The sequence below is a fragment of the Amphibalanus amphitrite genome, unplaced genomic scaffold (assembly GCF_019059575.1).
Source record: "Amphibalanus amphitrite isolate SeventyFive unplaced genomic scaffold, NRLGWU_Aamphi_draft 000001F_arrow, whole genome shotgun sequence".
Lineage (NCBI taxonomy): Eukaryota > Metazoa > Arthropoda > Thecostraca > Balanomorpha > Balanidae > Amphibalanus > Amphibalanus amphitrite.
In genome coordinates, this window is record NW_024881499.1 from 239,281 (window position 1) to 266,971 (window position 27,691).

Consider the following 27,691-nt stretch of genomic DNA (forward strand, 5'->3'; position numbering starts at 1 on the left):
CGGATGAGTCCAGCCTCGGTGGAAAGGATCTCCCTCAGCGCCGGCAAAGGGCCCCACGGGCGGGTCCGTGGCCCCTGGTAGGCGGGGTAGTCGACCAACAGGTGTTTGGCCGAGTCCGGTTCGTCGCAACGGACTTTCTCGTCAGACTCGGCCGGACCGAGTCGGAATCGGGTGTCTCCGGTGAGTGGGGAGCAGCTCACGCGGAGCTGTGCCACTGTGGTCGACGCTCGGCGGTCCAGTTCTCTCTCCGTGGCCCAGAGCGCCACATCGTCCGCATTCGCAGATGTGTACCTCCAGTTCCCGAGCCGCAGTTATAGCCGGTCATACGAGCCTGCAGGGTTAGCGTCCGATGGCTGCGTTGGTCCTTCAGGAAGACAGCCTCCCGCTGAGTGACTGTGAGCGATGAGACTTGTGCACCTACTCTGAGAGTTGCATTTGCATTTGGCGATATCCAGGAGTTGTTGAATTATGCAGTGGCGGCGCTTTGTTCCTTCCTGTGTCTCTGGTGTTTTGTTCAGAAGTCTGTAGGGCTGTCTGTAGGGCTTATAGCAGTCCCTTTTGATCACTTTCGTCGTGTGTTTTACATAGATCGCGAACAGGGATTCCTTCATTAGTTCAGAGTTGCCTTGTCCTTTTTTCGCCACGGCCCTAAATGCACTATTTGTTGGATTTCTTCTTTGAGCACTCAGCCACCTGACATAACTGAAGGCCTCTGCTTTAGTCAGCAGTCGCTATTGGGACAAAAGTGCCGGCTGTCCTATCACGAAATGTTTTGTACGCGGCCGTGTCACTTTCGGCAGGGCCCTATGCTATCCGGATCATAACTCACGAGGCGAAAAAAAACGTGGCTGATTAGGAAATGCCCATACGACAATTATAGCACGACACAGGGAACCAGCAAAGCGCCGCCACTGCATAATTCAACAACTCCTGGATATCGCCAAATGCAAATGCAACTCTCAGAGCAGGTGCACAAGTCTCATCGCCCACAGTCACTCAGGAGGAGACTGTCTTCCTGAAGGACCAGCGCAGCCATCGGACGCTAACCCTGCAGGCTCGTATGACCGGCTATAACTGCGGCTCGGGAACTGGAGGTACACATCTGCGAATGCGGACGATGTGGCGCTCTGGGCCACGGAGAGAGAACTGGACCGCCGAGCGTCGACCACAGTGGCACAGCTCCGCGTGAGCTGCTCCCCACTCACCGGAGACACCCGATTCCGACTTGGTCCGGCCGAGTCTGACGAGAAAGTCCGTTGCGACGAACCGGATTCGGCCAAACACCTGTTGGTCGACTACCCCGCCTACCAGGGGCCACGGACCCGCCCGTGGGGCCCTTTGCCGACGCTGAGGGAGATCCTTTCCGGCCCCCGCCGAAGTTAGTTGGTAGCACTGCTGCTCCACGGCGTACATTTCCTACCAGCCCATAGGGTTTACATGTTAAATGGCCTGTTTTCGGCGAGCGATATCTCGGTCAACCTTTGAAGGAATCAATGGTTCTTAGTCTCAAATGATAGATCGATGAATTTTCTTTCGACAATTCCTCTACCATTTTTCACGAAACCCAGCCGATCTTCTACGGCGTACAGGGTAAAGATTTCTCTGCACGCCAGCACCCGCGATCCGCCTCTCCGATCGTCGGCGCGCGGTCCTCGGTAGCGCAGTCGGTAGCGTATCGGGCTACGGATCCAAGGGTCGTGAGTTCGAATCTTGGGAGCGCCGAGTGATTTTGGCTAGAATTGAATGATGTAGATTCTTGAATGTTTGCATAATCAATTATTAACAGCTAATTGAATGTATCTACCCACTAATCGGCCCCTAAAACCTGTTATTTAAGAAATTTAAGAAATGAATGTAACGTGCGCGCCACGACTGCCAACCATGAGCGCTACCATATTCTAGTTTGAACTAACTTTTTGCTAGTCCCGACCACATATAGTAGGTTTTCTAGTAGTTATACTAGAAATTCCTACCAAAGTTCGTCCTACCCTTCACTCAATATACCCTGATCCTTTCCACCGAGGCTGGACTCATCCGGGACTTCCTGGTGGAGACGGGCCAGGTCACACGAGATGACATGCTGAAGAAGAAGAAGAAGAAGAAGCACCGCCCAGAGGATGCCACGGAGTCGGTGTTTTCAGAAGACGAATCTGAGTCACTTGTCGTCTCCGCCTCCACCCCGCCCGCTTCTCAAAATCGGGCAGCTTCTTCTTTAGTTTCAGAAGCCATGCTCGATTTAATTCATGAAGCACAATAAAAACAGTAATTGGACACTCTAAGGACATGCTTTTTTGCAACAATCAGCCTTAGAAGCGCTCAAAAGCATCATTTTCAGCGGTAGTTATTTTGCATTATTACCTCCTACAATACTTGGTGTTACTCGCAGTGCTGGGTGACGCTCAGCATTGGAGACTGCAACGCCGGGCGCCAAAACTTTGAACGGCTGGCGCCGCACGAATTTTAATTTTGGTGGACTCGGATATGGATGAAAATTCATTATTGATCAATGTGCCAAGGAAAAACCTTACGGCGTTTGATTCTGCGAGAATCACCCCCTCGATGACACACCCTAGTGTCGATCCCATTTGAAATGACGTCACAGTGATGTCATAAGTCAAATTATAGATTTGCGACTCTCAGTTTCCTCACGATACATCAGATATATGGGACCGAATATAAAGGGCCGATTATTGGTTAGGAACTAGATGGAAGTGTACTTAGATGTTTTAGGATGACAGCAGGTGCTGTCTAGTTCATTTACAGAGTTTCATGCTCAGCGTCATCAGAAACGGTCCATATCGGAAAACGACAAAACTTTATGACGTCACTGTGACGTCATCTTAGGTACTACAACCACCAAAATTTCTTCAAACATTGCCTAGGTATTCATCTGAAGCTATGCCAAGTTTCACGTTCGTAGCTCATCAGGTTTCGGAGATATTCCACAAAACGTAAAGGGGGGGGGCAACTTTATGCCCCCCCCCCCAGCGGCTCGTGGGTTAAATCTGAAATATTGAATTTCAAAATTGCAGCACTTTGATTCAGAGGGGCTAATGCATAGGAATACCCCTCTGAATGTGTGACGTCAGCGCAGATATCTAACGATTTTTAAACGTTTGACTAAAACGTTTTGAATTACGCGGTGGTATATGCTGCTTTGCGCGCAACAAGTGCCGCACTTTCAGCTGCCAAACTATTGCTTCCAAATAAAGTCGCTAGGAACAGCGGAGATCCCAAAAAGTAAACAAAAGTAAAAGTCTAATATCTTGAAAACCAGTGAATATTTTTCGGTGAAATTTGGTAGATTAAACTTTTTTGAAGGTGGGAGGGTCCCTTTAAATCTGAAATATTGAATTTCAAAATTGCAGCATTTTGATTAAGAGGGGTTAATGCATAGGAATACCCCTCTGAATGTGTGACGTCAGCGCAGATATCTAACGATTTTTAAATGTTTGACTAAAAGGTTTTGTAGCACACGGTGGTATATGCTGCTTTGCGTGCAACAAGTGCCGCACTTTCAACTGCCAAACTATTGCTTCCAAATAAAGTCGCTAAGAACAGCGGAGATCCCAAAAAGTAAACAAAAGTAAAAGTCTAATAACTTGAAAACCGGTGCATATTTTTCGGTGAAATTTGGTAGATATTGGTTTTCGCTCTTTCTGAACCGAGTGACATCACTTTCATGCCAATTCATAAACTTTTTAGAAGGTGGGAGGGGAGGGTCCCTTTAAAGGGACCCTCCCACCTTTACATTAGTTTTGAGTTGAGATAGCCAAGTTTGCGGCCAGGCTCAGAAACCACCATTTATCCTGAGCGCTGTTCGGCAGCCGGCTATTTTGTGTGCAGGGTATGACGTATTTCGCGAGCCGACGTCACAGGCGGTGACGTCGGCTCGCGCGCGAGCCGAGCGCCAACGACAAACTAACGGGAACCCTCGGACATCCTCGGGGCATAAACCGCGAAGTAGCATATTGACCGAGTCTTATAAGGAAAATTCATATATTTTCGTTTCTCAAATGATAATCAGGGTGTCTCTTACCTTTTTACATATCATTTAGGCTTACCTAACACTTCAGTTGACAAATATCTGCAATTTATTCAAGCGAAGGTATTTTCAGTAAATATCAATGGCATAGACCGAAATCTTTTGAATTAAAACTCCTACCAACAGAAATAAAAATAACTAAATTTATTCCAACCATTTCCTCCAAATAAACAACATAAAAACTCACTTTTACACACATCATTCATAATAAAGCATACTAACACGCCGCTTTTGACAATCGCGGCGTCGAGTGGCGCGCTGCTAGCGCTCTTTTTCGATCGCAGAGACCCTGCACGCGCGCGAGCACACTACGTCACGTCCGGGGGGCACAGGTATATGAAAAATCGCAGTGACGTAACACTTTTCTCGCTTCTCATTGGTCAATAGCCCGTTGCCGGGGTAACGTGCGCGTATGTGAGCGCGGGCAAGAGTACTAGCCGGCCGCCGATCAGGGCTCTGGGCCTCGTTTCATAAAAGGAATTACTTACGGCGTTCCGTCAATTATGCCAGATTTGGCGTATTTGATGCCAATTCGGTTTCATAAAGCCGGAGACCGGAGTAATTCACGTCATCGAAAGTACGGAGCTTCATTTACGGCAAATGCTCGATTCCGGACCAATTGATGCCATTTGGGTTTCATAAAACGACGTAATTAACGCCAAATATTTTATCAAGCTCTTGATATCAGTGGTGTAAACTACGCACAAAAATGTTGCGTGATTTTGAATTAATGTGAAGATTTGAAGCTAGTTTTTGATATATTTTATAACGTTGAGCCCGGTGAGGAAGAAAGAACAGCCAAAAAGAGAAAAAGAAACTGCAAATCTTCTGTACCAGTCGCTTTTTGTGGCCACCACAGGGGAGCAATGCCGCTTGAACCCTATTGGCCGTAGTGTCTAACGGTGGCGGCCATATTGCGCAGACCAAGAAACGGCTGCCGCCTGTGTTGAGGAATAGGGAATTCGGGACCTCGATTTACGTTTGCGGTCGCCGCATCCGTTACGTTCAAGTTACGTAGATACGGAACCCGGCATCTTACGCAGAATTGAGTGGGGAACACGATCGTATCTTCAGAATTCCTCAAATTCACTCGCCGGACCTACATTTGCCCCGGCCGAGGGGGTTGATTGAACCCACCTCGCTAATGCGCCGCTAATTAAACTAGAATTAAGCGGTAAATTGGTCGTTTGCGACAAAGGATAATGCAGAGTGACTGGTAGGAACCCACTGTAAAGGTCCCGGGTCAACCGGTGACCTCTGAGGTCAGGTCAAGTGATCTAAGGCACGGGTTCGGTTTTTGGTAAATAACTTCGCCAAAAATGGCCGTAGAGCCGCGATTTTGGCATCATCGTGTTCAGCTAGCTCAGGCGCATCGAGTGATATACTTTTTGTTCGGGTCAGGTCAACTTAGGGTGTTGACCTCAGGTCAAAGTCAGGTCAGCACCCCCAGGTCACGAAGTTGGTCGAAAGAGGTCATGTCGCATATCATTCGATTCGGCAGGTCTTCCTGAGTCCATTGGTGGCTTTCCCGACTCGCTAGCTCAATTTAATCGGGAGTTATTGAAGAAAAACTGTGACCCTTGTGACGTCACAAATGACGTCACGCAAGGGCAACAATGCAAATATGAAGCATAGAACCTTGCAAGGGTTGCATGAAATCATGATTTTATATGCTTGAGATAGTTTCAGATCATTCTCGGCGCCAAAATAGCAATTTTCATATTTCCCCATTGACTTATAATGGCTTAACGTATTAGTTCCTTGTATCTGAGAAGTTTTTAGGATTTCATCTTATTCTCCACTCAATTCTGCGTAAGATGCCGGGTTCCGTGTCCACATAGCTTGAACGTAACGGATGCAGCGACCGCAAACGCAAATCGAGGTCCCGAATTCCCTATTCCCCAACACAGGCGGCGGCCGCTTCCTGGTCTGCGCAACATGGCGGCACCGTTGGACACCATCTGGCGGCCGATGCGCATTCCACATTGTAGAGTTCAGTGGTGGCCACTATCGGAATTTTGTTTATTCGCCGCGCCGCGCCACTTTCGTAGTTAGGCACTTCTGCTTCTGCTGGCTTTCTGCTGTTTTTAATATATTGTTTTAATAAAGGATGGTCATCAATATAAATTTTGTTTTTTCATAAATAATTTCTAAGATCTAAATTTAACATAATTGTTTTATAATTTCTCGTAAAAAAATAAGTGTTGACATGAAATTGTAATTTGTAGGACGCTTGATAAATTACGGTAACTACGCAAATGTGCTTAGTTACGGAGGTGTAAACAATTCCAGTTGTGGCTTTGTGAAACGGCTTTATTTGCGCTCCGTAGTTTGAAAGGGTGTGAATTACGGAAAGGTGTAAGTTACGGCAGAGCTTTATGAAACGAGGCCCTGGTCGCAACCCCCGCAGCTATATGGTGTTCAAGAAATTGCTTCCCTTTACTTGCAGGGTGGGACCAGCGTGGTCCCTATCTCTTAACCATTACGGGAATCTGATGACGTCATCAGGCTTTCAAACGTCCGTTAAATGTTTGACTAAAACGTTTTGTAGCACGCTGTAGTATATGCTGCTTTGCGCGCAACAAATGCCGCACTTTCAAATAATGTCGCTAGGAACAGTGGAGATCCCAAAAAGTAAACAAAAGTAAAAGTCTAATATCTTGAAAACCGGTGAATATTTTTCGATGAAATTTGGTAGATATTCGTTTTTGCTCTTTCTGAACCGAGTGACATCACTTTCATGCCAATTCATTAACTTTTTTGAAGGTGGGAGGGTCCCTTTAAGGGACAGTGGGGTGCTAAGGGACAGTTTCATGGAAAAAACTTTGAGTCATATTAATTCCTAATTTTAGAAGGTTCAATAAAAACTTCAGTGTGGTACAGGGACCCGCAGTTGCTACTGTACACATATATTACCAATTTAGAATTGCGCTATTATTTGCTAAGTGCTGGCCATTGGAGAAAGGAAATGTAGTGCAAAGTATGGAGGAATAACACATGTTTGCTCCTAGGACGTATGTTTTGTATAATTCCTCTTACCGCAACAGATATTCTTCCAAAACTACAATCGTGCTATTTTTCCGCGCCGGTTGCCTCCCCAGAGCCCGTCCTTGGTATCGCCTATAGCTGCCGTTCCCGCTACGTGAATGAAAGTCACGTGACTACTACAGGTTTGCGCTCAGTACTAACACACCTAGCCCGAGGGCTGGTCCGTAGCGGGGAGGGGTAGAACGCCAGAGCTCCAGCGCAGTGGAGGTGGTGGTGGCCCGTATCATAAAGAGGCAACCGTAAGCAGAACTACAATTGCCGCAGTATAAGATTATGATCAAGTTTTCTTTAGATGTATTGATTGACAAGAAATTGCAATGCTTATCCGATATAATAAAACGGTGTCCAAGGCCTTGGAAGAACTATAAAACATATTCAGCAACGTTCTGATACAGGACATGACCTTTCACCTTGCCTCCGGGGAGGACCGCTCAGGAAGCCACATACCGAACGAATCGAGGCCTCGCAGCGCGGCGGCAGAGGAGGTGGATAAACCATCGCCAGATCTTTCGGTTACTATGTTTCCAGAAGAAGGAGGGGGGGGGGGGGGGTGGAGGGTGAGGGCTGTTTTCAACCCATTCACCAATCCTTTCCTTATTAACTTATAGCTTACCGAAAAATGCAACACAATGGTGGCCGTCACGAGATGTAGCGAAGAGTGCCTCAGCCACACCGGTTTTGAGTAAACTTTAAGCATTGGAATTCAGGCCAGTGATCCTGAAGCATTATTTTATTTTTGTCGTGCATAAGCTGGGATGACGTGGTTCAAGTTAATTGCGAAGAAACGGTTTTAGTTTCAGAACATTTATGAGGCTAGTCGCGCCAAATAGTATACGTTTGTTGCAAAATGTCAAATAGAATGTTGACGTGCTATCCAGATGATGGAATTTATTTGACACAAGAAGTCAAAAAGTGGCATCGTTAGTCATCCTGCACACCTATAAATCGATTCGTCATCTTGGTTTGAGCTCAATAGTTCTTTTCGCGGATGATCGGTTTCGTTTTCTTTCTTTTTTTTGGGGGGGGGGGACAGATTATGAGCCAGTAACCACCCTCCCCAGCCCCCCCAAACAACAATTGTTGACAAATACTGTGATGGCCTAAAAAAATGCTCTCAATTGTGTTACGTAGGGGAAAATGAGGTAAGTTGAGCCGCTTTTTGTTTTCGCAAGCTACAGGCTAACCTGATCATTTTTCTGCGTTTACGGGTTGGACGGACAGATTGGTGATTTGCGCATGTAATGGTGGCCAGAAATGTTTCATACCGCTTATTTTTGTACTGAAAAGGCTACGTCAAAAATCATCTTGCACGTTGCTCATCTTACCCCATGGGCGGGGTAAGCTGAGACACGTCGTGGGGAAAGTTGAGCATGGATAGAAAAAGCGAACCTTTTCTTTTCCCGGGCGCGGCGAGGAGTGGGCTCTTTTATTTACTCCATGGCATAGATACTTATGGCAAAGTTTTTTTCCTCCATCAAAAAGTGACTGTTTTAAGCCTTCCAATAGCTCGTCAATTTTCTATCACGGAAGAAATCATTTTATCCTTCAGATAATCTGCAAATCACTTACGACTTGTGTAATCAACAAAGAAAAACAATTTGCTACCATTTTTATTCAGCAGAAACAAGCGCAGCTCAGTTTGGTTTTCGCCAGCGGAGACATTAATGGATTATCCGGCTCATCTTCCCCCAGGTGAAAATGGCTCATCTTGCCTCACCCGTGGCCATTTTCGATTAATGACACCCGCTAAGGAAAATAACCATGCACCGCAGATAACAACCATCTCATTTTAAAGGCAAAACATGTCTTAGTTATCAGGGGCGATACCACATGTTACCGGGTGCTGAGCGTGAGAACGTTGCCGTCTCACGTGAAAGACTGCAGCATCGTAAGCGAACGGCACATGGAAGCTCAAGTCAATTAGCGCCATAGGAGCTAAGAAACAAAGGGTGGCTAAACTTGCCCCTTGGCTCATCTTACCTCACTCTCCCCTATTTGGGGCTCTCAACTTTGATTTGTTAAAGTTGTTTGTCTGTTCATTATAAAAGCTGTCAAATTTGCCGTATCATTAAACTTTTATTGGGTTTGTATTTCACACTTATCTAAAATGAACAATTTTGTCACTGGCTTCTTTTATGAATGGAATTGGATGGTCGCATGAATGACGAATGAATAGCTCCATTTGAGCATCAGCTTAAATCAATCCTAAAATTTAATCTACCAGTCTGCAACGAAAAGGTTTAAAAACAGTGCAAGTTAGGTGCAGTTTCTAATCTATGCCGTTTTTTATTTAGTGTCTCATAGCTCCTTAATCTTGAGCGCTTCTCTTACGATTCATTTTATGTGGTGCTTACATTGTTCAAGAAGTAGTATTCGAGCTCGTTGGTCTTAAAAACTGCTATCGAAGTAAATTTAAGTGTTTCGGGCTTCGGCACTTAAAAACCAATCGATATTTAACCCTCACCCACTTAGGCATTTCTTTTCAGCGTCTTATATGTAGCGGAGGGGCGTAGAAACCCTCAGCCATTCATGAATAGCCAGAGCTTCGCTGAAAAATAAAAAAGAGCGAGCTGCTCGTGACGAGAGAAATCCGATGATTTGAGGGCCCTGGTCATCGCTGACGAGAGAAAGCCAATTATTTTTATGTCCTGGTCAATGCTGAGATCCTAGGTCACTGGTTGACCTCCCAGATCAGGTTAATAACCCAAAAGCACGGAAAATTGGGTCCTGCTAGAATTTCTACAAGTGAAGTTTGCTGGGACTTGGCTTGCTTCTGACTCCGAATTTGCACTTGCTTTGATCAAAGATGATGTATCAAAGCATTTGGGGTAGGACGGGTCACGCCAGATCACCCATTAGGCGTTCTGCCGGCTATCCATAGAATGTTAACCAGCACTTACAGCCTTGCAACATATTGCATGGGCACTATAACTGATACCTAAGTATGCCTAGTTTTCAAATGCTAAAATGAGTGCTAAATTTCAAACCAACACTTCCTAAAAACCACAGTAAAAAGGTGTAAATTTAAGGAAGTTAACCGAGATCATTTCAAGTAAATGACCTTAACCTGAGTTTCACGTGACCTTGGCACCCACAACAATCAATGAGACAAACATTAGATAGTATATTTCACATGTTGTCACGTTGCTAATCACGAAACGACTATGGAAACACACAGATGTGCGCTGACTTTCAATTGCTATTCTGGCCTGACATGATCTTGAGAAAAATAATCACAGGTGAAAGGTAATTTGGTTCAGGGATATAAAATTCTCAGACAAGATGCAAAAATTATCAGGGCTATTTAATTTTCCGGGAAGTTGTAAAATTGATTAACTCCAGGGCACCAAAGAATCGTCGCAATCCTTCGCTTTGCCGCGATTTATTGGTGAAAAACAGGGGGCGCGGTCTACCTACCTCTACTTATATGTGTGGTGAGGGCTAATATTCATTTTATCTGTGTTATTAATATGCAACAATTACTACATGGACTGAGACCAGTCCATATGGGTATGTTTTTCTCACGGACAATGACAATATAAAAACAATGCTAATAAAACCAAACGTTTCGGACAACAACGTGCCTTCGTCAGTGGAGAAAAATAAGTGTATAGGCTTAACATCGATGAGAACTATATGCGGCACCGTCTCGGTCTGGCCAGCCGGGTTGCCGATAAAATACACAAATGTTTATAAGCTTCCATGATGTGCTTAAAAAACTGCTGAAAATATATCTTTAAAAACAAAACAAAAATAACTACTTCATCGATTTTATGGAAAGAAAACATATATGCCTAATTACTTATTTCTTGCCACTGACGGAGGCACTTTTTTGTGCGAAACGTCTGTTTTATTCGTATTATTATTGTATTGTCATTCCCTGTGAGAAAAAAAGATAACTCATCAGTTAGTAACCATAACAGCGAAACGGCTTAATGTAACACAATTCACATGTGTATACGAAACCTATAAGTCCCTAAAAATAATCCTATTTACAAATTTTAAAAAGATACAGCTTATACAGCTTAGGCACATAATTTTTTCTGCATTAAGATAATATTCATTTATCTCCACAGAATATGGTAAATTAGTGCTGCTGAAGTTCGCTTTCGAAGCGTCTCCTCCAGGAATTCCACAGCTCTCGTGCCATTTTGGATCACGGAACATGACTGGGCGCAGGACAGGCCGTCTGCGAGCTTGGACGGACCACGTGACCACCTCCTCCCCTCCCCCTCACTCCCGTCCCCTTCCCCAGCAGGGCGTCCGATCTAACCGCGCCCCAGGCAGTCGGCTCGGTCCGACCCTCCCCTGGTCGAGCCACGGCCCGGTGCCGCCTGAGTTTGTGCCGGGTGCAAAACTGGGGCAGTAACTAGCGCCGGAACTAGTAGTCAGCACGACCATCGTCAGATGGCAGGAGTAAACGGAATAAGCGGTTCCAGGTTTCAGAAGGAATGGGGCAGGAAAAAGCGCTGAAAACAATGTTTTACTGATATAGCCATAAAAAGTTCACTGAATTAGGAGAGCAGCACATCAGTTTAAAGCCCTTCAGATGGTGGTTTTAATAAGCACACAATCATTTCCCAATTCGCCTCCAACGGTGTCAAAGGCAAAGAATACGCTGAAATACTAGTGTGTACAGAAGCAACTGCGGGTCCCTGTACCTAGTTGACACTGTTTTGTTCTTGACCATAGGACAAAATGGTATGGATCTTCATGCAAGTGATTTGGTTCAAAAATGGATTTGAAAATCATGCTACATTTTCACAAAATTGAAACATCTCCAAAACTCTGTGTGTATCACATAAACTAGTGGGTGTACAGGGAAAACACGTGACGTTTGGAACTTCTCCCGCTACATGGGCCTTCTATGTGCCAAACGTCACGTGTAAATTTCACAAACCTTGATCAAATCGCCCCAGGCGCCCTGTTTTCACCGTCGTCCAAAATGGGACGCCGGTGAAAACGGCGCCGGAGGGCATATTAGTCACGTGACGTTTGGGACTTCTCCCGCTCCATGGGCCTTCTATGTGCCAAACGTCACGTGTAAATTTCACAAACCTTGATCAAATCGCCCCAGGCGCCCTGTTTTCACCGTCGTCCAAAATGGGACGCCGGTGAAAACAGGGCGCCGGAGGGCATATTAGTCACGTGACGTTTGGAACTTCTCCCGCTCCATGGGCCTTCTATGTGCCAAACGTCACGTGTAAATTTCACAAACCTTGATCAAATCGCCCCAGGCGCCCTGTTTTCACCGTCGTCCGGAAAATGAATGCATAGGTGTATTGTCACATGTATTGCACATGTTTCCTGAAAAAAAAAACTTGTGCAAATCCACCCATTCATTCATCATCCTCTTCCTCTTTTCCAGATGCATGCATATTTTGAGGTGGATGTGGGGTGCTAAGGGACAGGGAAGAAAAAATAAAAAATAATATCTAAATATAAGTTCATTAAGTTTTCTTTCAGTACTCAGTAGGCATGGAAAACACAAAATTCCACATAAAATGCTGGCAAGTTCATGCTTTTATCTCTAGCACATCTTAAGTTATATAACAAAACATCTCAACACTCTCTTTTACAATGATGGGTCAATGGAGACTGATGTAGGTAAATGTGATGTCATCATAAAAAGGCTAAAACAAAGAAGGCAACATAATGACAAGTGACCAGCTTCAACATGGGTTTTTATTGATGACAGAAGGGTACTTTTTGGTTCTGTTTACCTTATAATTAGCACATTTTCCAGGAGCGTAAACCATAGAGATCTTATATACATAGAGATGACACGCCTATGTTAAAGCACTTGATTTTGTGGCGATTCAGTGGGTCTTTTTAAGCAAGGTTTTCTGGGGTGCCATGGCCCGTGACTTGCATTTTGTAAGGATTCGGTCAACAAGATTGTGTTCACATCCGTTTATTTTTAAGTACAGATTTCTTTTTTGTCTAGCTGTGACGCTTTCGAGCGTTATTATTGAAATGATATTAGGCATGTTTTAACCTTATGCTCGTATCAGGTACTGCATGTATCATTAACCCTCGCCGTCCGACGGGGGGGGGGGGGGGCGCCTCCCTATAGGGTTTTTTTCACGATAGCTCCGAACACGCAGGCGATAGAGAGCTGAAACTTGGCATAGCTGACCTTTGATCCAAGTCGCATCTTGTGACACCAACCGCATTTTCAGGTCAGGTCAGGTCACTGACCTGTGACGTCATATGTGAACCTGATGTCGCAACTTCGCAACGCCGTCAGTGCCAGAGGAACTTTCACAGGGAGATGAAACTTACAGGATGTAGTATCATCCAGAGGTCTCACAACTTGTACATATATCTCGGATTTTCCCTAAAAATCACATGAGGTCAGGTCGGCCACGTGACCTCACCATTAGGTATAAGTCAATGGGGAAAAATGAAAACTGCTATGTTAGCGCCGAGAACTATCTCAAACTGTCTCCAGCACATGGAATCGTGATTTCTTTCACGCCTTGCAAGGTCCGATGCTTCACTTTTGCATTGTTGACATTGCGTGGCGTCATTTATGGTCACTTGGGTCATTGATTAAAGAAAGCGCGGTTTTGAGGCTCATGATTACATATATAACTGCAATGAAAACCGTAAGACGGTTTGACAAAAGTCAGTTTGTCAGTTTGCCCAGCATGTCTTATTTTCTTGGCCCTATTTTTAATATAATTATTAGCATGAGGCTTATGGTTTTCATTGCAGTTATATACTTGGGTCAATAGAGTTTTTCATCAATAACTCCCCATCAAATTGAGTTAGCGAGTCGGGAAAGCCACCAATAAACTCAGGAAGACCTGCCGATTCGAGTAATATGTAACATGACTTCTGTCAACCAGTTTCGTGATCTGGGGGAGCTGACCTGCCCTTGACCCGAGGTCAACACCTCAAGTTGACCTCACCCGAACAAAAAGTATATCATTCGACGCGCCTGAGCGAGGCGAACACGATGATGCCAAAATCGCGGCTCTCCGACCGTTTTTTTTTTTTTTTGCGAAGTTATGAAAAACTGAACCCTGGCCCTTGGTCACTTGACCTGACTTCAAGAGACCTTAAAATCGGGTACCAGTAGGTACCTGCGTCTTGTAACGGCGCACACGCTTGTTTTTTTTTTCCGCGACGCTCTAGCTTCATCAGGGGCGAAACGGCGAGGGAAATCGTACCAACCAACCCCCTCCCCCCCGGCCGGCGCGTATGTAGAAAACCAATAGGTCCGGCGAGGGTTAATGTGTCATTGAATGGGAACATGCAACATATGTATATTTGAGCTTGCACCGTGCTCAGAAAGGTTCAGAACAGCCGTTTTCACGACGGTTGACCGAAAGCGCCAAACTTGACCAAATCTCAAGGAACCTACCCTGAAAATTCCATGAACCTGACCCAAATGACCTTAGACCTGTAACTTTTTTTTTGGGGGGGGGGACCATGTCAGGGGGGCCATAAAACATGAATCACACAACCCTAGTAAATAGTAAAGTTGGTTCATGTGCTGACCCTTGGTGACCTGACCTGTGACCTGACATGGTATTATCAATGACCTCTAATAGTAACATATATACTAGGCAACGTACGCCCTATTTTAACGTACGCAAAACATTTTATCTTTGACCTGACCTGTGACGTCATCGGTGACCCCGAGGTCAATGAAATTGGAGTTCCATCGACAAATTTGACAGGGCTATCGAACATCGTTTGAATGTTACGGATCCGTCCAGTAGTTTCGGAGATACGGGAGGGGGGCAAAAAATGCCCCCCCCCACCGCGCGGATGGTGGCCGGAAGGTCCACCGCCTGCTGGGTTGATGAGAGCCTGAATGAGAGAGAATGCTTTTAGCCTTGGGACAAGCGAATTTGCAAGGGACACCTCCAACTAACTTGTGCACTGCACCCTACTAACCGGTCCCTAGCGATGTGCCAAATTTGAGCGCAATCGGCCTAGCCGTTCTCGAGATCTGGAAGCGGCACCCTGCACGTGCACACGTGCAAAATGGGTCCGAACTGACTTTTGCACGGCACCCTACTAACTGGTCCCTAACCATGTACAAAATTTCAGCACAATCGGTTCAGCCGTTCTCGAGATCTGGAATCGACCCCTGCACGTGCGCACGTGCAGCAGCACCCCAACTGTGACACATGGATATGCATTGCCTAGTGGGTGCCTACCTACATACCAACTTTCAGCGCAAACGGCCAAGTAGTTACCAAGATATTGCAACAATTGCAAAACTGACACCTCTTCGTTTTGCACGTGGCACCTGCATAAGCGGTCACCCACATGCATCGAGAATAGTCCAATACTTGGTAGAAGGAATGAAGCTACCCTAGAAAAATCATCGAATGTAAATCGGTCAAGTGGTTGCTGAGATATAAGCCTCGCAAAAGCGTAACCACGGCCGGCCGGCCGCTCATACTCAGAAATTTCCGTTAATCTACGAAAGACTACGCTTGCTTCGCTCGTTACGTAATAATTTCTTCAGACTAACAATGCCTCAGCCATATTGGCACGCTACTGGCTGAAAATAAGTTCCTTAAAAAGACCCACTGAATCGCCACGATTTTAAGTGCATGTCATCTCTATGTATATAAGATCTCTATGGCGTAAACTGCATTACACGTAATTGGCTAAAAAGGTCATTAGTGGTGAATGAACCTGACTTGTTTTGTGACAGAATATGCAAAACATTTGAATAAATAAATTGTGTGCCCTTCCACACCCCAATTGTGAGCATTTGATGACCATTTCGTGGAATAATATAGGTGTCCCTTAACACCCCACGTCATGTGGGTGCTAAGGGACAGTGATGAAAAATAATAAAAAATAATATGCAGGTATAAATCTTAAAAACTTTAATGTGGCAGGCATGTAAAGCCCCAAATTCCACATAAAATGATGACAATTTGATGCTTCTATCTCCAACCCTTCTTGAGTTACATGACAAAACACCTCAAAACTGTCCCTTAACCCGCGCCCCACGAGGGGGGGCTATTTATAGCCCCCCTCCCGTTTTTCTGCAATAACTTCCAAACCGCTTGACGTATCGACGCCAAACTTTCAGTACCTTCGGCTGCATCAATTTGACACCTTGTGATAAAATTTGAACTTCGTAGCTACCATAGGTCGGCCGGAAATGACGTCAGAGTGACGTCATGTTCGGCCGACTTCGAAGCAAAACATTGAACCACGGCAATCGCTCCCAAGAGCTCAGTTTTTAAGCTAGATCCAATTTCTTTGCATGAGAGGACTCAGAATAGACTATGCTATCAAACTGCTATCACAGATTTTCGAAATTTTGAAAATGACGAAAATTTTATATAATTAAATTCAAAATTTATATTTTTACATTTTTTTTCACAAAGTTTTTGACTTTTCGAAAAAAAACGGAATATATGTTGTAGAAAACCGAGCCACCTCTCATACGCTGTATTCCTGATTGGCTATTAGAAAGCTCAGCTTTCGATATGATTACCACTTTTGAGCTGGTAACGATACATTGAAAGCAAATTAAATAACGGTGTTGAGTGTAAACTACTGCGTAAATGTCTGATATCTTTGGACAAATGGCTGGCTTGGACATTTTTGGACGGACGGTCGACGTAAGTATCGGACATTGGACAGACATTGGACATATGTTTTCTGAAATTGACATCACTAACAGAAAGTCAGAAAACCACCATCAACGATGAGTATTACCGGAGCAACATCCTGGCCGACGAATGGTTGGAAGTGCTCAGCTGGGTGGCAAGGGAGTTTCTGAAACTCCCACTGATGCCTGATTCCAGCCACGTTGTCTTCATGAGAGGCTGCGAGCCAGCTCAACGTCCCTGTGAAAAGGAGAAGTGATGCCGAGAGATCCTGCTATCTTTCTGGACTAACGGGCTAGGGCTCGGAAGAACTCCCGATCCCAATCCCATCGGAAATCCGTGGGTTATTGTTCAACAGGAGCCGAGTGAGGAGCCACCATTTACCAGCACCGCCCAACTGTAGGCGCAGGTCAAGACGCATCGGTCCACATCAAACCCAATGTGCTGGAGCACCCATTGGCTGGAATACTTCAGCGCTTTCGTAAATGTGTTCTCATTTGTTTTGTTTGATTATTTTTGGAATCTTTCGCTTTTCGCGATCATTGAACATAAGGCTATCTTTAAAACAAAACAAATATATGCCATGATGCTGTTCATACAAGTACTTCGCCATTTACTTGGAAAAGCACCGAATTGTATTGCTTCTGAATTCCAGAGGAAAGAAAGATGTCTGTATGGCGTATATAATTTCGTTACACTCAATACGATGTACAGTCGCCGTTTTTATCAACGGTTCATTGCTAGCGCTTGTTGTCCTTTCACCTGTCAACCGCACATATCACCTGAATTTAACCAATGAGAAGTCAAGAAAAACATCAGGCTGGCAGCCAGCTGACAGAAAAAGGGCGACCCAACAGCGCCCTGATCTCCCCTTTTCCATGACCAGCAGTACCTAAGCACCATGATTGGGATCATTATTAAGCAGTGTTCCATTTTTCAAACTTTTTGGTGGCAAATCACATCTAATGGGGAAAATATTTTCATCCAAAAAATATGAATGACCAACTTAACTTCCTCTCTGAAAAAAGTTTCATGTATTTGAACAGCCAGTTTACATGTCACTTGACAGTTGATGCACCACATCCTTTTGTGTCACATATCCTGTCAAGATCCTGACATGAAAATTTGAAATCCTTGTTTATCAGTTGGCATAAAAATTGGCATTACATCATTTTGCAAAAATAAGTCATTACTTCCTTCTTTTCTCTTCCTAGGATTTTTTTTTAACATCGGCACACTCAACCAAAGTCCAATTGTAGAACACTGTTATTAGGCGGTAGCATTGTTCATTGTTTTGTTGCTGTATCAAATGCTGATTGTCATGTAAATTTCAGGCTATGGAGGGAGCTATGGAGGAGGAGGAAGAGCAGCCAGTGGCGGATACTCGTCTGATGACAGATATGGTATGTATGCAGTCTATTTTTTATGGATAAATTTATTGGAGGTGTAAGTCAATTTTGCCAAAACGGGGCCGGGGGGGGGGGGCTATTTGACCCCACCGGGTTATCTCGGAAACAAGGAAAGCTAGTAACGTGGAAAAACAGATATCTTGCTTGATCTTCCAGGGCTGTTCAGGCAATTTCATGTTCAGGTGATCGCTGAGGTCACTGGAAGTCACCAAAAGCAAAATTATCTCGAAAATTTTCCTGATTGACTTTTATAAATCGGCGCATAACTGATAATTGTTAATTGATACTGGCACATAACGGGTGTGATTTATACTGATTACAGTTCGGCTTTCCAAGGTGTTAATCATACATGTATTCCGTCTTTACAAGCTCAAAAACTCGTTTCATGTTTCTAATAGAGCTCTCGCCTGGTTCAGTCGCATCTGTCTGACACGAGACAGCGAGTAGTTGTGAAGGGCAAGTGCTCGAAGTGGACTAATGTGAGGTCGGGCACTCCTGAACGCGGAATTTTGTCGCCGTTGCTGTTCATTTGCTTTATTAACCCGCGCCCTGCTGGGGGGGGGGGGGGTGTGTGTTTGAACACCCCCCTTGTGGTTTTTCGCGAATATCTCAAAAACGGCGGCGCGGAGCGCCACCGTTTTTGGTACACCTTATCATACATCAATTCTACACATGTGAAAATTTCAGATCAAGGTCATTCAAGGTCAGGTCACCAGGTCACTTGAAGTGACCTCACCTCATAAAAAGTTTCAATGTCTGCCATAGCTAAACCGAGTGACTGATCGCTTTGAAACTTTCAGCGATTGATAAAGGCAACAGTATCTATAAAATGTTTATCTCGGAATTTTGATATCGGTGGCCTAAGGTCAGGTCAATTTTGCGACCTCCCCATTATAAGTCGATGGAAAACATTGAAATGCGCCTCTTTTGGATGAAAAACATTATAAACACTCCCAAACACTGAATTCCAAGTGGTTTAGACACACTGAACATGAAAATGGTGTCCGTGACCCCTATTTATGCCCCTGAGGTCATCTCAGGTCACGAATGGTGTCTAACAGTTTTTCGCAAATAACTTTTGATAGAGGCATGCTAGAGCGGTGAAAACGCCTTAGATATTTTCAGCTCGACGATACGGATCGACTGATATGCAACATGACCCTTTGCGGTCAGGTCATGACCTGGCCCTGAGGTCAAATTTTCAAGTTGACCTTTCAAGGTCAATTTACAGTTCATTCGATGTGTCTTGACGAGAGGAACAGGATGCCGGTAACACTAAGCTCGTACAAGGCTTGGGTCAAAAGTTGTTGCAGAAAAACTGTTTCCGAAAAAATCGGATTTTTTTGCAGTTTTTCCCCCTGCAGGCAAAACCGTTGACGCTAGGTCAAATCTGAGAGAATTACTCAGAAAGGGCGTTAATAGGGCTATCGAATGCGCTTTTCCGCGGCGCTGTAGCTCTGTTGGTTCCCGAGTTATGCGTTGGCTTCCTGGAAATTGTCGTCATTCGACCTGAAAATCGGCGAAATTTCGCCTTCAATGACCTCTGGTGACCTGACCTTTGACCTGACCAAAAAAGTGCCCGAAGTGATTTCGTCATTATTTTTGGCGCTCTTTCGAACGCCGCCTTTCGCGTATCGCTACGTGGCCCAGGAGCCGAGTTGGAAGGGGGGGGGGGTGTTCAAGTTCCGGTTGGCACCACTACTGCTTAGCGTTCCTAGCGATTGCTATAAAACCTCCAAGGGAAATGGTACCATTTAAGTGCATTGGGTACCTGCACACGTTTTTTTTTGCCTTCTTTGTGCATAAAGTTCGACACGAATGATGCTGTTTGCAGTGTGATGGAATAATGTGTTCACTGTTCAGGGTCGTTATTGTTTGAATTGAATGCTCTGTTTGCAGGCGGCCGTGGCGGCGGCTACCGTGGTGGCCGCGATGAGGGTGGTTACGGCGGCGGCGGCGGCTACCGCGGCGGCCGTGACGACGGCGGCGGCTACCGCGGCGGCCGCGAGGACAGAGGCTACGGCGGCAGCGGCGGCGGCGGCTACCGGGGCGGCCGCGATGAGGGCGGCTACGGCGGCGGCCGGGACGGCGGGTACCGGGGCGGCGGAGGCTACGACCGCGAGGGCGGCGGCGGCGGGTACCGCGGCGGCGGCCGGGACGGCGGGTACGGCGGTGGCGGCGGCTACCGCGGAGGCCGCGGCGGCGGCGGATACGACAGGTGAGCAGTGCAGTGCTATCTTCCTGCTGTGTATGTTTTCTTTTTGGCCTGATGCATTTCTGGCGCGCCATTGGAGGGACTGCCCCACTTTTATATTAAAATCGAGTAGGTATTGCCGACATGGAAGGCAAGGAAGTCCGGGCCGTGATATTCATTTGACTCTCATCCTCTTGGTTTTCAAGAAAATCGCTGACATTTATTGCAATGTAGGCCTTCTTAGGTCTCATCTCTTTCAGTATGAGAGTTGATATCAGTGACGTTATAAAAAAATGCCGCATTTCAACAAAAAAATATTGATTTTTAGAAGATCTACAATAGCTTATGGGCATTATTGGCATTAGTACTTGCGACGTCAATATGACTCTAGGTGGTAGAAAGTCCTACTAAAAGTAAAAAAAGAAAAAAAATACACACGAACGTTATATCATTAGTAATTTTCTTTTTATTGTTGTGCCATGTGTAGCCAGATTCATGGAAAGCAATACCTTTATGACATCACGGACCCGAAGTCGAATAGCTGAGAAAAAATGTGAAGAACTATTAGCAAATATTGAACAATGCGCTTGAATGTCGGAGCGACCATGGCCGATTCAATGACTTCAAGGTGGGGTAGTCTCTTTAAATGTGCTCATCCAGAAAATGCAGGTCAGCCAACCTTGCCATTGCTTAGATCGAAGCAAGGTAGTCTTATTTTAGGTAGGCATCTGTGTGGCCTTGCTTTCTATTCTTTTTTTTTTACAAATTGATGAATGCTTCATTAGGTCAACACTTTTTGTAGTAAATAATTTCTTTTTTACTAGCCATCATTCACCGGTGCACCGAATATTAGCTTTGCACCAGTGATAATGATATGTTTACATTTCATACAAATTGTATGTGCAAGAAAACAGTCTTGTATTTTTATTGGTGAACAAAATTTCCATTAAAAATATATTATTGATGGATTTGTATTATAACTTACGTTAACGTGTATTATAAACAGCATTGTCAATTGTCACAATAAGCTGGGTGTAAACTACCTGTATAGTTGATTTATGCGCATTCAGGTTAACTGATTGTTAGGAGTCAATGCTGTCCGTGCAGGCTGAAGTAAGGCATGGTGTCAACTGTCAGTTTCACTGGATTATCGGTCATGAAGTGCTGCAAGTTTTCTGGAAACTGGAGTTTGCAGCAGCTGAGTGTTGCCGGGTGGGAGGGAGTTGATAGCTGTCGGTACCGCTCGCTGCTCGATCGTTGGTGTCATTACGTGCGATGTTGTGTCCACAGGTATGTTCAAACAAGGTGGTGACTACCACTGTGGGGCGATCGGGTGGCACACTTCACTGACTTGTACCTCAACGTTGTCTCAGCTGGGCTTACGTAGGCGCTCCTCTTGCTCATTTGACCTTACATTATTATAAGACCATTAAAGTCTAGTTGATTTGTTAACCCGCGTCCCGTAGGGAGGGGGGGGGGGGGGCGAAACGGCCCCCTGTCCTTTTCCGTCGATATCTCCTAAATGACTGCAGGCACCAAACTTGCAGGACCCCTCCGGGCATCAATTTTACATATTGTGACCAAAATTTTCCAGAGGCTATGATAGGGTGACCGCAAATGACGTCAGAATGACGTCATGTTCTGCCATTTTCGACCCAAAAAAGGCGCGGGAAGAGCTGTCAGGCCTACAGCTTTGAAGATACAGAAAAAAATTTCAAGACAAAAGGTGTAGAATTGACAGGGCTATAAAACTGCTATCTCGGATTTTTAAATTTTTGCATTTTGACCCGCCAAAATCGAAAAGTAAGACTACGTAGCGCAAAACCATTTGTCTCCCCGTGACGAGCTGCATTGAATCGATACCAATTTTATGCAAAAATGTCAACTTTGAAATTTGACCTAATTTGACCTGAGCTTGACCTGACCTTCACCAGAACATAAGCTTAGCTGGCCCCAAAGGTTTTCTGACCCACGTAATCTCATTTTCCATGTAAAATGGACCATAAAACATGTATCACACGACGCTTTCATATTGTGACCCTCAGTGACCTGACCTCTTTGACCTGACCTGGTATCAGTGACCACAAATAGCAAAATATGTGTTTTACGGATAATTCCCCCATCGATGATCTTCAATAACATGCCTTTTACTCGACTTTGCAACGCATTTATTGAAATGCCTGTAAACGGTGAAAATTCGACCTTTGACCTGACCTGTGACGTCATCGGTTGGACGGAGGTCAATGACATTGGGTCACAAGGTAGTTCCGTGGTAGTGCTATCCAACGCCGTTTGAATTTTGGAAATCGGCCGGTAACTTTCAGAGATCTTAGGGGTGGGGGTCCCCCCTACGGGTGGTAGGGTCCGCCGATAGCCATACGGGGCGCGGGTTAACATCTTGAAAGGTCCCAAGGGTTCCTAGGTTTAACAATTATTAATTCATGAGCGTTTATGGTAAATGAAGGTAGAGCAGTTTGATTTTTCACTGTTAGCGCCCTGTATGTGAAATCCACAATATGGTATCATTTCAACACACGAATGGTGCAACAAAGTGCGTACCGCAAACCTCAAGCTGTAAAGAGCAGTGAACCGCCAACGAATCGGTACGGATAAGAGGGCACTGGCTATTTGTATTCCTACCACATGGAGCGTTCACAGGCAAACGAATGCTTACATTCTGCAGTGGTCAAAGCGTCAAACGTACGCCGTAAAAATGTTCAGCGAGGTCTATTATCAACAAGGTAAAAATGTGGGTACAAATGTGCCCCGGGTACGGTACAAAGCCGGAAAAGGGTGTCAGGCGGCCAGCAGGCCACGCTCACCAGCCAGCTGCAGCTGCCACGATAGCCCCCACACAGCAGCTGAGAGGGTCGCCGGGCCGGGCCGGGCCGGGCCGGCGCGCCGCCCAGCAGCACGGAGCAGCCGCCGGCGCCGGCGGAGCCGCGCAGCAAGCCTCTCACCCTGTGGTGTTTGTTTCTTACAGAGGTGGCCCAGGTGGCTATAACAAAGGTAATCACTGCGCGCACCTACAGGTGAAGCACGCTCCATCCGGAGAGGGGATATTGGGTCTGTGTATACAAGCTGCTGCTCACTCGTGTCTGCAGAGGATCTTCGCTCTATCTATATCTCATTATAATTAATTTTTACTGCAAATTTGTCTACCTTGCTGCTAAAGGGAGTAGTTCACCAGAACAGTTCTAGGTATTTGTGTTCGTGAGATAATGTCTGTATAAGACACGCGGGGCTCGCCTGGCCGAGGGCGTTTGTAGGGCAGCTTCCTGCTCGCCGGCGGCGGTCGGAGCGTCGCTGTGCCGCAGCGGGAGCCTCAACTGGTGTCAGCTAAAATAAATGTGGATCCCTTCCGAAACATTAAGGTATTGAAACAATGTTAGAAGTAAACCATGAAAAAATCCGTCAAAAATTATGCTGGTGAACTATTCCCTTTAATGCAGATTTTTCATTGGCTATGGATATTGGTGTAGACTGTAAGGCATTGCATACTCATTTCAATGCAGCATATTCGCAAAGGTGGTTACATACACGTAGCAGTCACACTTTATATGTAGTGTAAGTCCTCTGCAGTAACTTTCGTACACCCTCACAGCATTTTAGGGATATACGCTACATAATGAAAATGCAGTTGGAGATTTCTTAATGAGAATCGGCGCAATCGTTCAAGATAAGAAGAAAACTATAAGATCCAGAAGCTTAAGAAGATGCGTTGTATGAAGACCAGCGTTTATGTCGAGATCAACCAGAGGTCATACTGTTATGAAAAGTCGGGCTTCAGTCGGATTGCAAAGGAGGCTAAAGAGACGGGTGATTGCAAAGGAGGCTCACGCATGTGTATGAAAAAGGAAGATGTAGGTACTTGGTACATGCACCGAGGACGGGAACAGATGGTCTGGGATGGCGTTTGCGCTAGAATGAGCGGCGGCGCTGCGCGCGCGACTGGTCTGCTCCTGGTCCAGATCACCTGTGGCGTGGGCGTTATGAGGCGCTGCCGTGGAACCTTCGCCGCCTAGAAGAGGGACGTGCTGGCTTATGCTACGTTTCTACCCTTCCTTCAAGCGGCCAACCTAAAGCGGTTATGCAATCTGTATTGTGTATAGTATCGCACTGCGTTATTTGCTAGGTCAGCGCTTTACCTTCGTGATTACTTCGAACTGAAAAGCGACCTCCACTCAGTTTAGATCATTGTGTATTGTCGCTGTCGCTAATTGCCCCGCAGTCGACGCGCTTCGTACCCCCCCCCCCCCCGAGCTGCAACAGCGGCTGGTGCGTGCCATCATCTTAACAATGTTCATCATGCATTAGTTCTGGTCTGTTCAGGGTACCCTTTTGGTGAGCACGCAGTGGGGCTCACCGGCGCGATTGTGTCCGTGCCAGGTCTGATGGTTGGTTAGCGGCTGGTCGATGCGCTAGTTTTGGTTACTTCTTGACATCCATGCGCCCGTACACATGCAGCGGTACTCTAAAATGCGAGCAGCAACACCTGTGAAAGACACCAGGTCATTAAATACGGAAGATGATGTACGTCTAAGTACGTGAAACCGGCTCTCAATACCGCGTGTTCGTGGGCGACGACTTTCATTCCTGCTGAAATGATGTCTGAAGTAGTTTTTTTTACACATTGGTAAGTGATTTTATTAAAAAAAAGGTGATCTATGCGTGGTCTATGGGTTTAAGAGCAATAGTGACAATGTTGTCCGTGTGCAAAAGACCGGCACATGCAGCAACAGAGGCTGGATGCAGATGAACATGCCGAGAGTGGACGATCAAGGCGTTAGCTTGATCACTGATGGAGCTGCATATGTAGTCTAGTTCAGTGCATTGTTATCCCGCATTGTGTAGGAACTAGGAATGACCGGCAAGAAGAGGTTTTCATGGCGTCAACGGCTTTCTGACTACGGAGGGCCTACACGTCTCTTGTTGACACTAACCAGCAAACTGTGAAATGCGGATTGTGCGATGTGCTTGCTGCGTCGATGTTGAGTGTTGGCCCGTGCTCGGGCGCGCCGGTGTGCTCCGGCCGGCCGCTGACGGCGGCGCGCGCTGCCGCAGGTGGGTACGGAGATGACGACGCCGGTGGCGGCGGCTACCGGCAGACCTTCGAGGACACCATCTTCGTGTCCGGCATGCCGCCTGACAGTTCACAGGAGGAGATCGCCGACTTCTTCGGCTCCATTGGACGCATCAAGGTAGGTACTTACCCAGTCTGTCAGCCACCGCCAAATCCAGCTGTTCACGCACCCAGTGCTTGCATGGTGATAGCGTGCTCGATACTGTTAGTGTTACCGTCGTGCCAAATGGTTGCGATACGTCAGTGAGCAATTTCCCTGTGTTCCCAGCCGGACAAGCGGACCGGACAGCCGCGGATTTGGATGTACAAGGACAAGATGACTGGCCAGAACAAGGGCGAGTGCACGGTCACCTATGAGGACATCGAGGCCGCCCGGTCAGCCATCGGCTGGTTCTCGGGCAAGGAGTTCCGCGGTAACACCATTAAGGTGTCGATGGCAGAGCGTCGCACCAGCACGGACAGGTCGCGCGGCGGCGGCGGCGGACGCGGCGGCGGTGGCTTCAGAGGCCGCGGCCGCGGCGGCGGCGGACCGCCCGGTGAGCAACCCTCAGCAACCCTCAGCAACCCTCAGCACCTCCGCAGCCTGCCCACTACTGTATAGTCGACTACAGAATGATGTTCCACTCCTCAGAAGCTATCAGTTGACCGGAGCGCTAAGTTGTGCCGTTTATCACGCAATTAAGCGTGTCGATTGTGAGCGTTGGGACAAAGCTATAATTTGTTAACTCAGCCCGTGTGATGCGGCACAGCCTACCACTCCAGGCAAATAATTGCCTGTGAAAAGTGGAACATCATTCTGTAGTCGACTTTACATGCTCAGTTTCATTTTTATTGTTTGCGTTTTTTTTATTCGCCGATGGCATAAAGATTGCTAGTTTTTTTCTTAGGTGATTTGGCTCCAAGTGCATTGCTCGACCTAGTTCGCGTTTTAGCCAGCGAGAAGGACAAAAACTGAACCTGAAATCCTTGCGTGGCTTTGGAACTAGACACTATAAGACAGTGGGTGATGTCATGTCCTGGAACTTGCATTACAATGTAACATATAACTACCATGAACAGAACCGCTTACTCGATTATGACTTAGCGGTGACACTGAAGGCGAAGTTTTCCTAAAATTCGTTAAGCACCGGGCCAAAGTGCCCTGCTGTTGCCCGAGTCATGTTACGTACACTACAGAACTCTGTTTATCAGCATACCTTTAAGATTAAGGAAAATAATTGCACTTTTTATTTTAATCGTCCGATATAGTCAACTAGGGCAGCTACACATGCAATGGACACGCTATAGTCAGACAAACCTAAAAAAGAACGGCGTTAGAGCGCCTAAATCACTTTGCATGTGTTTTGATCACGGACATGTATGGCTCGGTGAAAATTTGTGTGAAAAGTCGTGAGAGAAATGCTTTCGGATATCTTTAAGGAATATGATAGGGAGGTGCATCAATGGCGATTGCGCTTTAAATCCGTTCTTTCTTAGGTTTGTTAGATTATAGTACCAAGAGTAAATGACAATTGTGGATATATGCAAGTCCATCCTGGCTTCTTGTGTTTTAGGAATCTCCCGCACTGTCAAGCGTGACCGAGGAAGGGCCTGCTAAATTTGAGTCACAGAAGTAATTTACATTCTCGTCCATTCCCCAGGTCAATTGGTTCGGTGACTTTCAAATTAACAGGCCCTTCCTCGGCTTGATGGATCCAACGTCACTTTGCGCGGTACTTTTAAAGGTAGTGTGCCAGCTTTCTTGGACCGTATGGAGTTAATGGCCCAGATAAGGAGAACCGGATTTTTAGAACTTATCCATACCTTCAAAACTCATGGAAACGTCTTAAATTCTTCAAATTTTGAGTACCCCAGTGCGAAATTCGCCCCGACGGGTTGTCGGTCGTACCCCAACCACATTTCACACCACTATGAACAATAAATGCACACACTGGAATCGCTATTACCGATATGCTCATCCAATCAAGTTTCGATAAACCCGTTCATCATCATCTCCTGCGGTTTCGAACACGCCTGTTAGGTGGCTTCTGATGCTCGTCGAGGTCGGAATTTCCAAATACGCGTGGTGCGTCGGGCCGCGCGCTCTGACTTCGGCCAATAAAAATGCGTCAGCTGATCATTGTCATTTCTGCCACTTGCGTGTGGTGAAATGGGGTCATAACTTATAAGACGGCTTTTTCATATCAATTATTTTACATAAAATCATATTTCAAACCATAAATAATGTTCGACAGCCAAATAAAAGAAACAGTACCAATACGGGCTTACAGTTTAAGGCTCGACATTGTGTTGTCTACGATTAGACAGCTGATAACT

The 27,691-nt window shown here is 45.9% G+C and overlaps 1 protein-coding gene across 2 annotated transcripts in view; it reads left to right on the top strand.

Moving 5' to 3' along the window:
- LOC122380996 (RNA-binding protein FUS-like) overlaps nt 1-27,691 on the top strand; it is a 30,794-nt gene that overhangs the window by 2,286 nt on the left and 817 nt on the right. The window contains exons 2-6 of one of the 2 annotated variants that reach the window (XM_043364688.1): nt 18,024-18,092; nt 19,998-20,316; nt 23,276-23,301; nt 25,357-25,493; nt 25,644-25,911. In XM_043364688.1, the coding sequence (XP_043220623.1) occupies nt 18,024-18,092; nt 19,998-20,316; nt 23,276-23,301; nt 25,357-25,493; nt 25,644-25,911 (819 nt within the window). The remainder of the gene's footprint in view (nt 1-18,023; nt 18,093-19,997; nt 20,317-23,275; nt 23,302-25,356; nt 25,494-25,643; nt 25,912-27,691) is intronic. The other variant, XM_043364773.1, reaches the window with a different exon arrangement.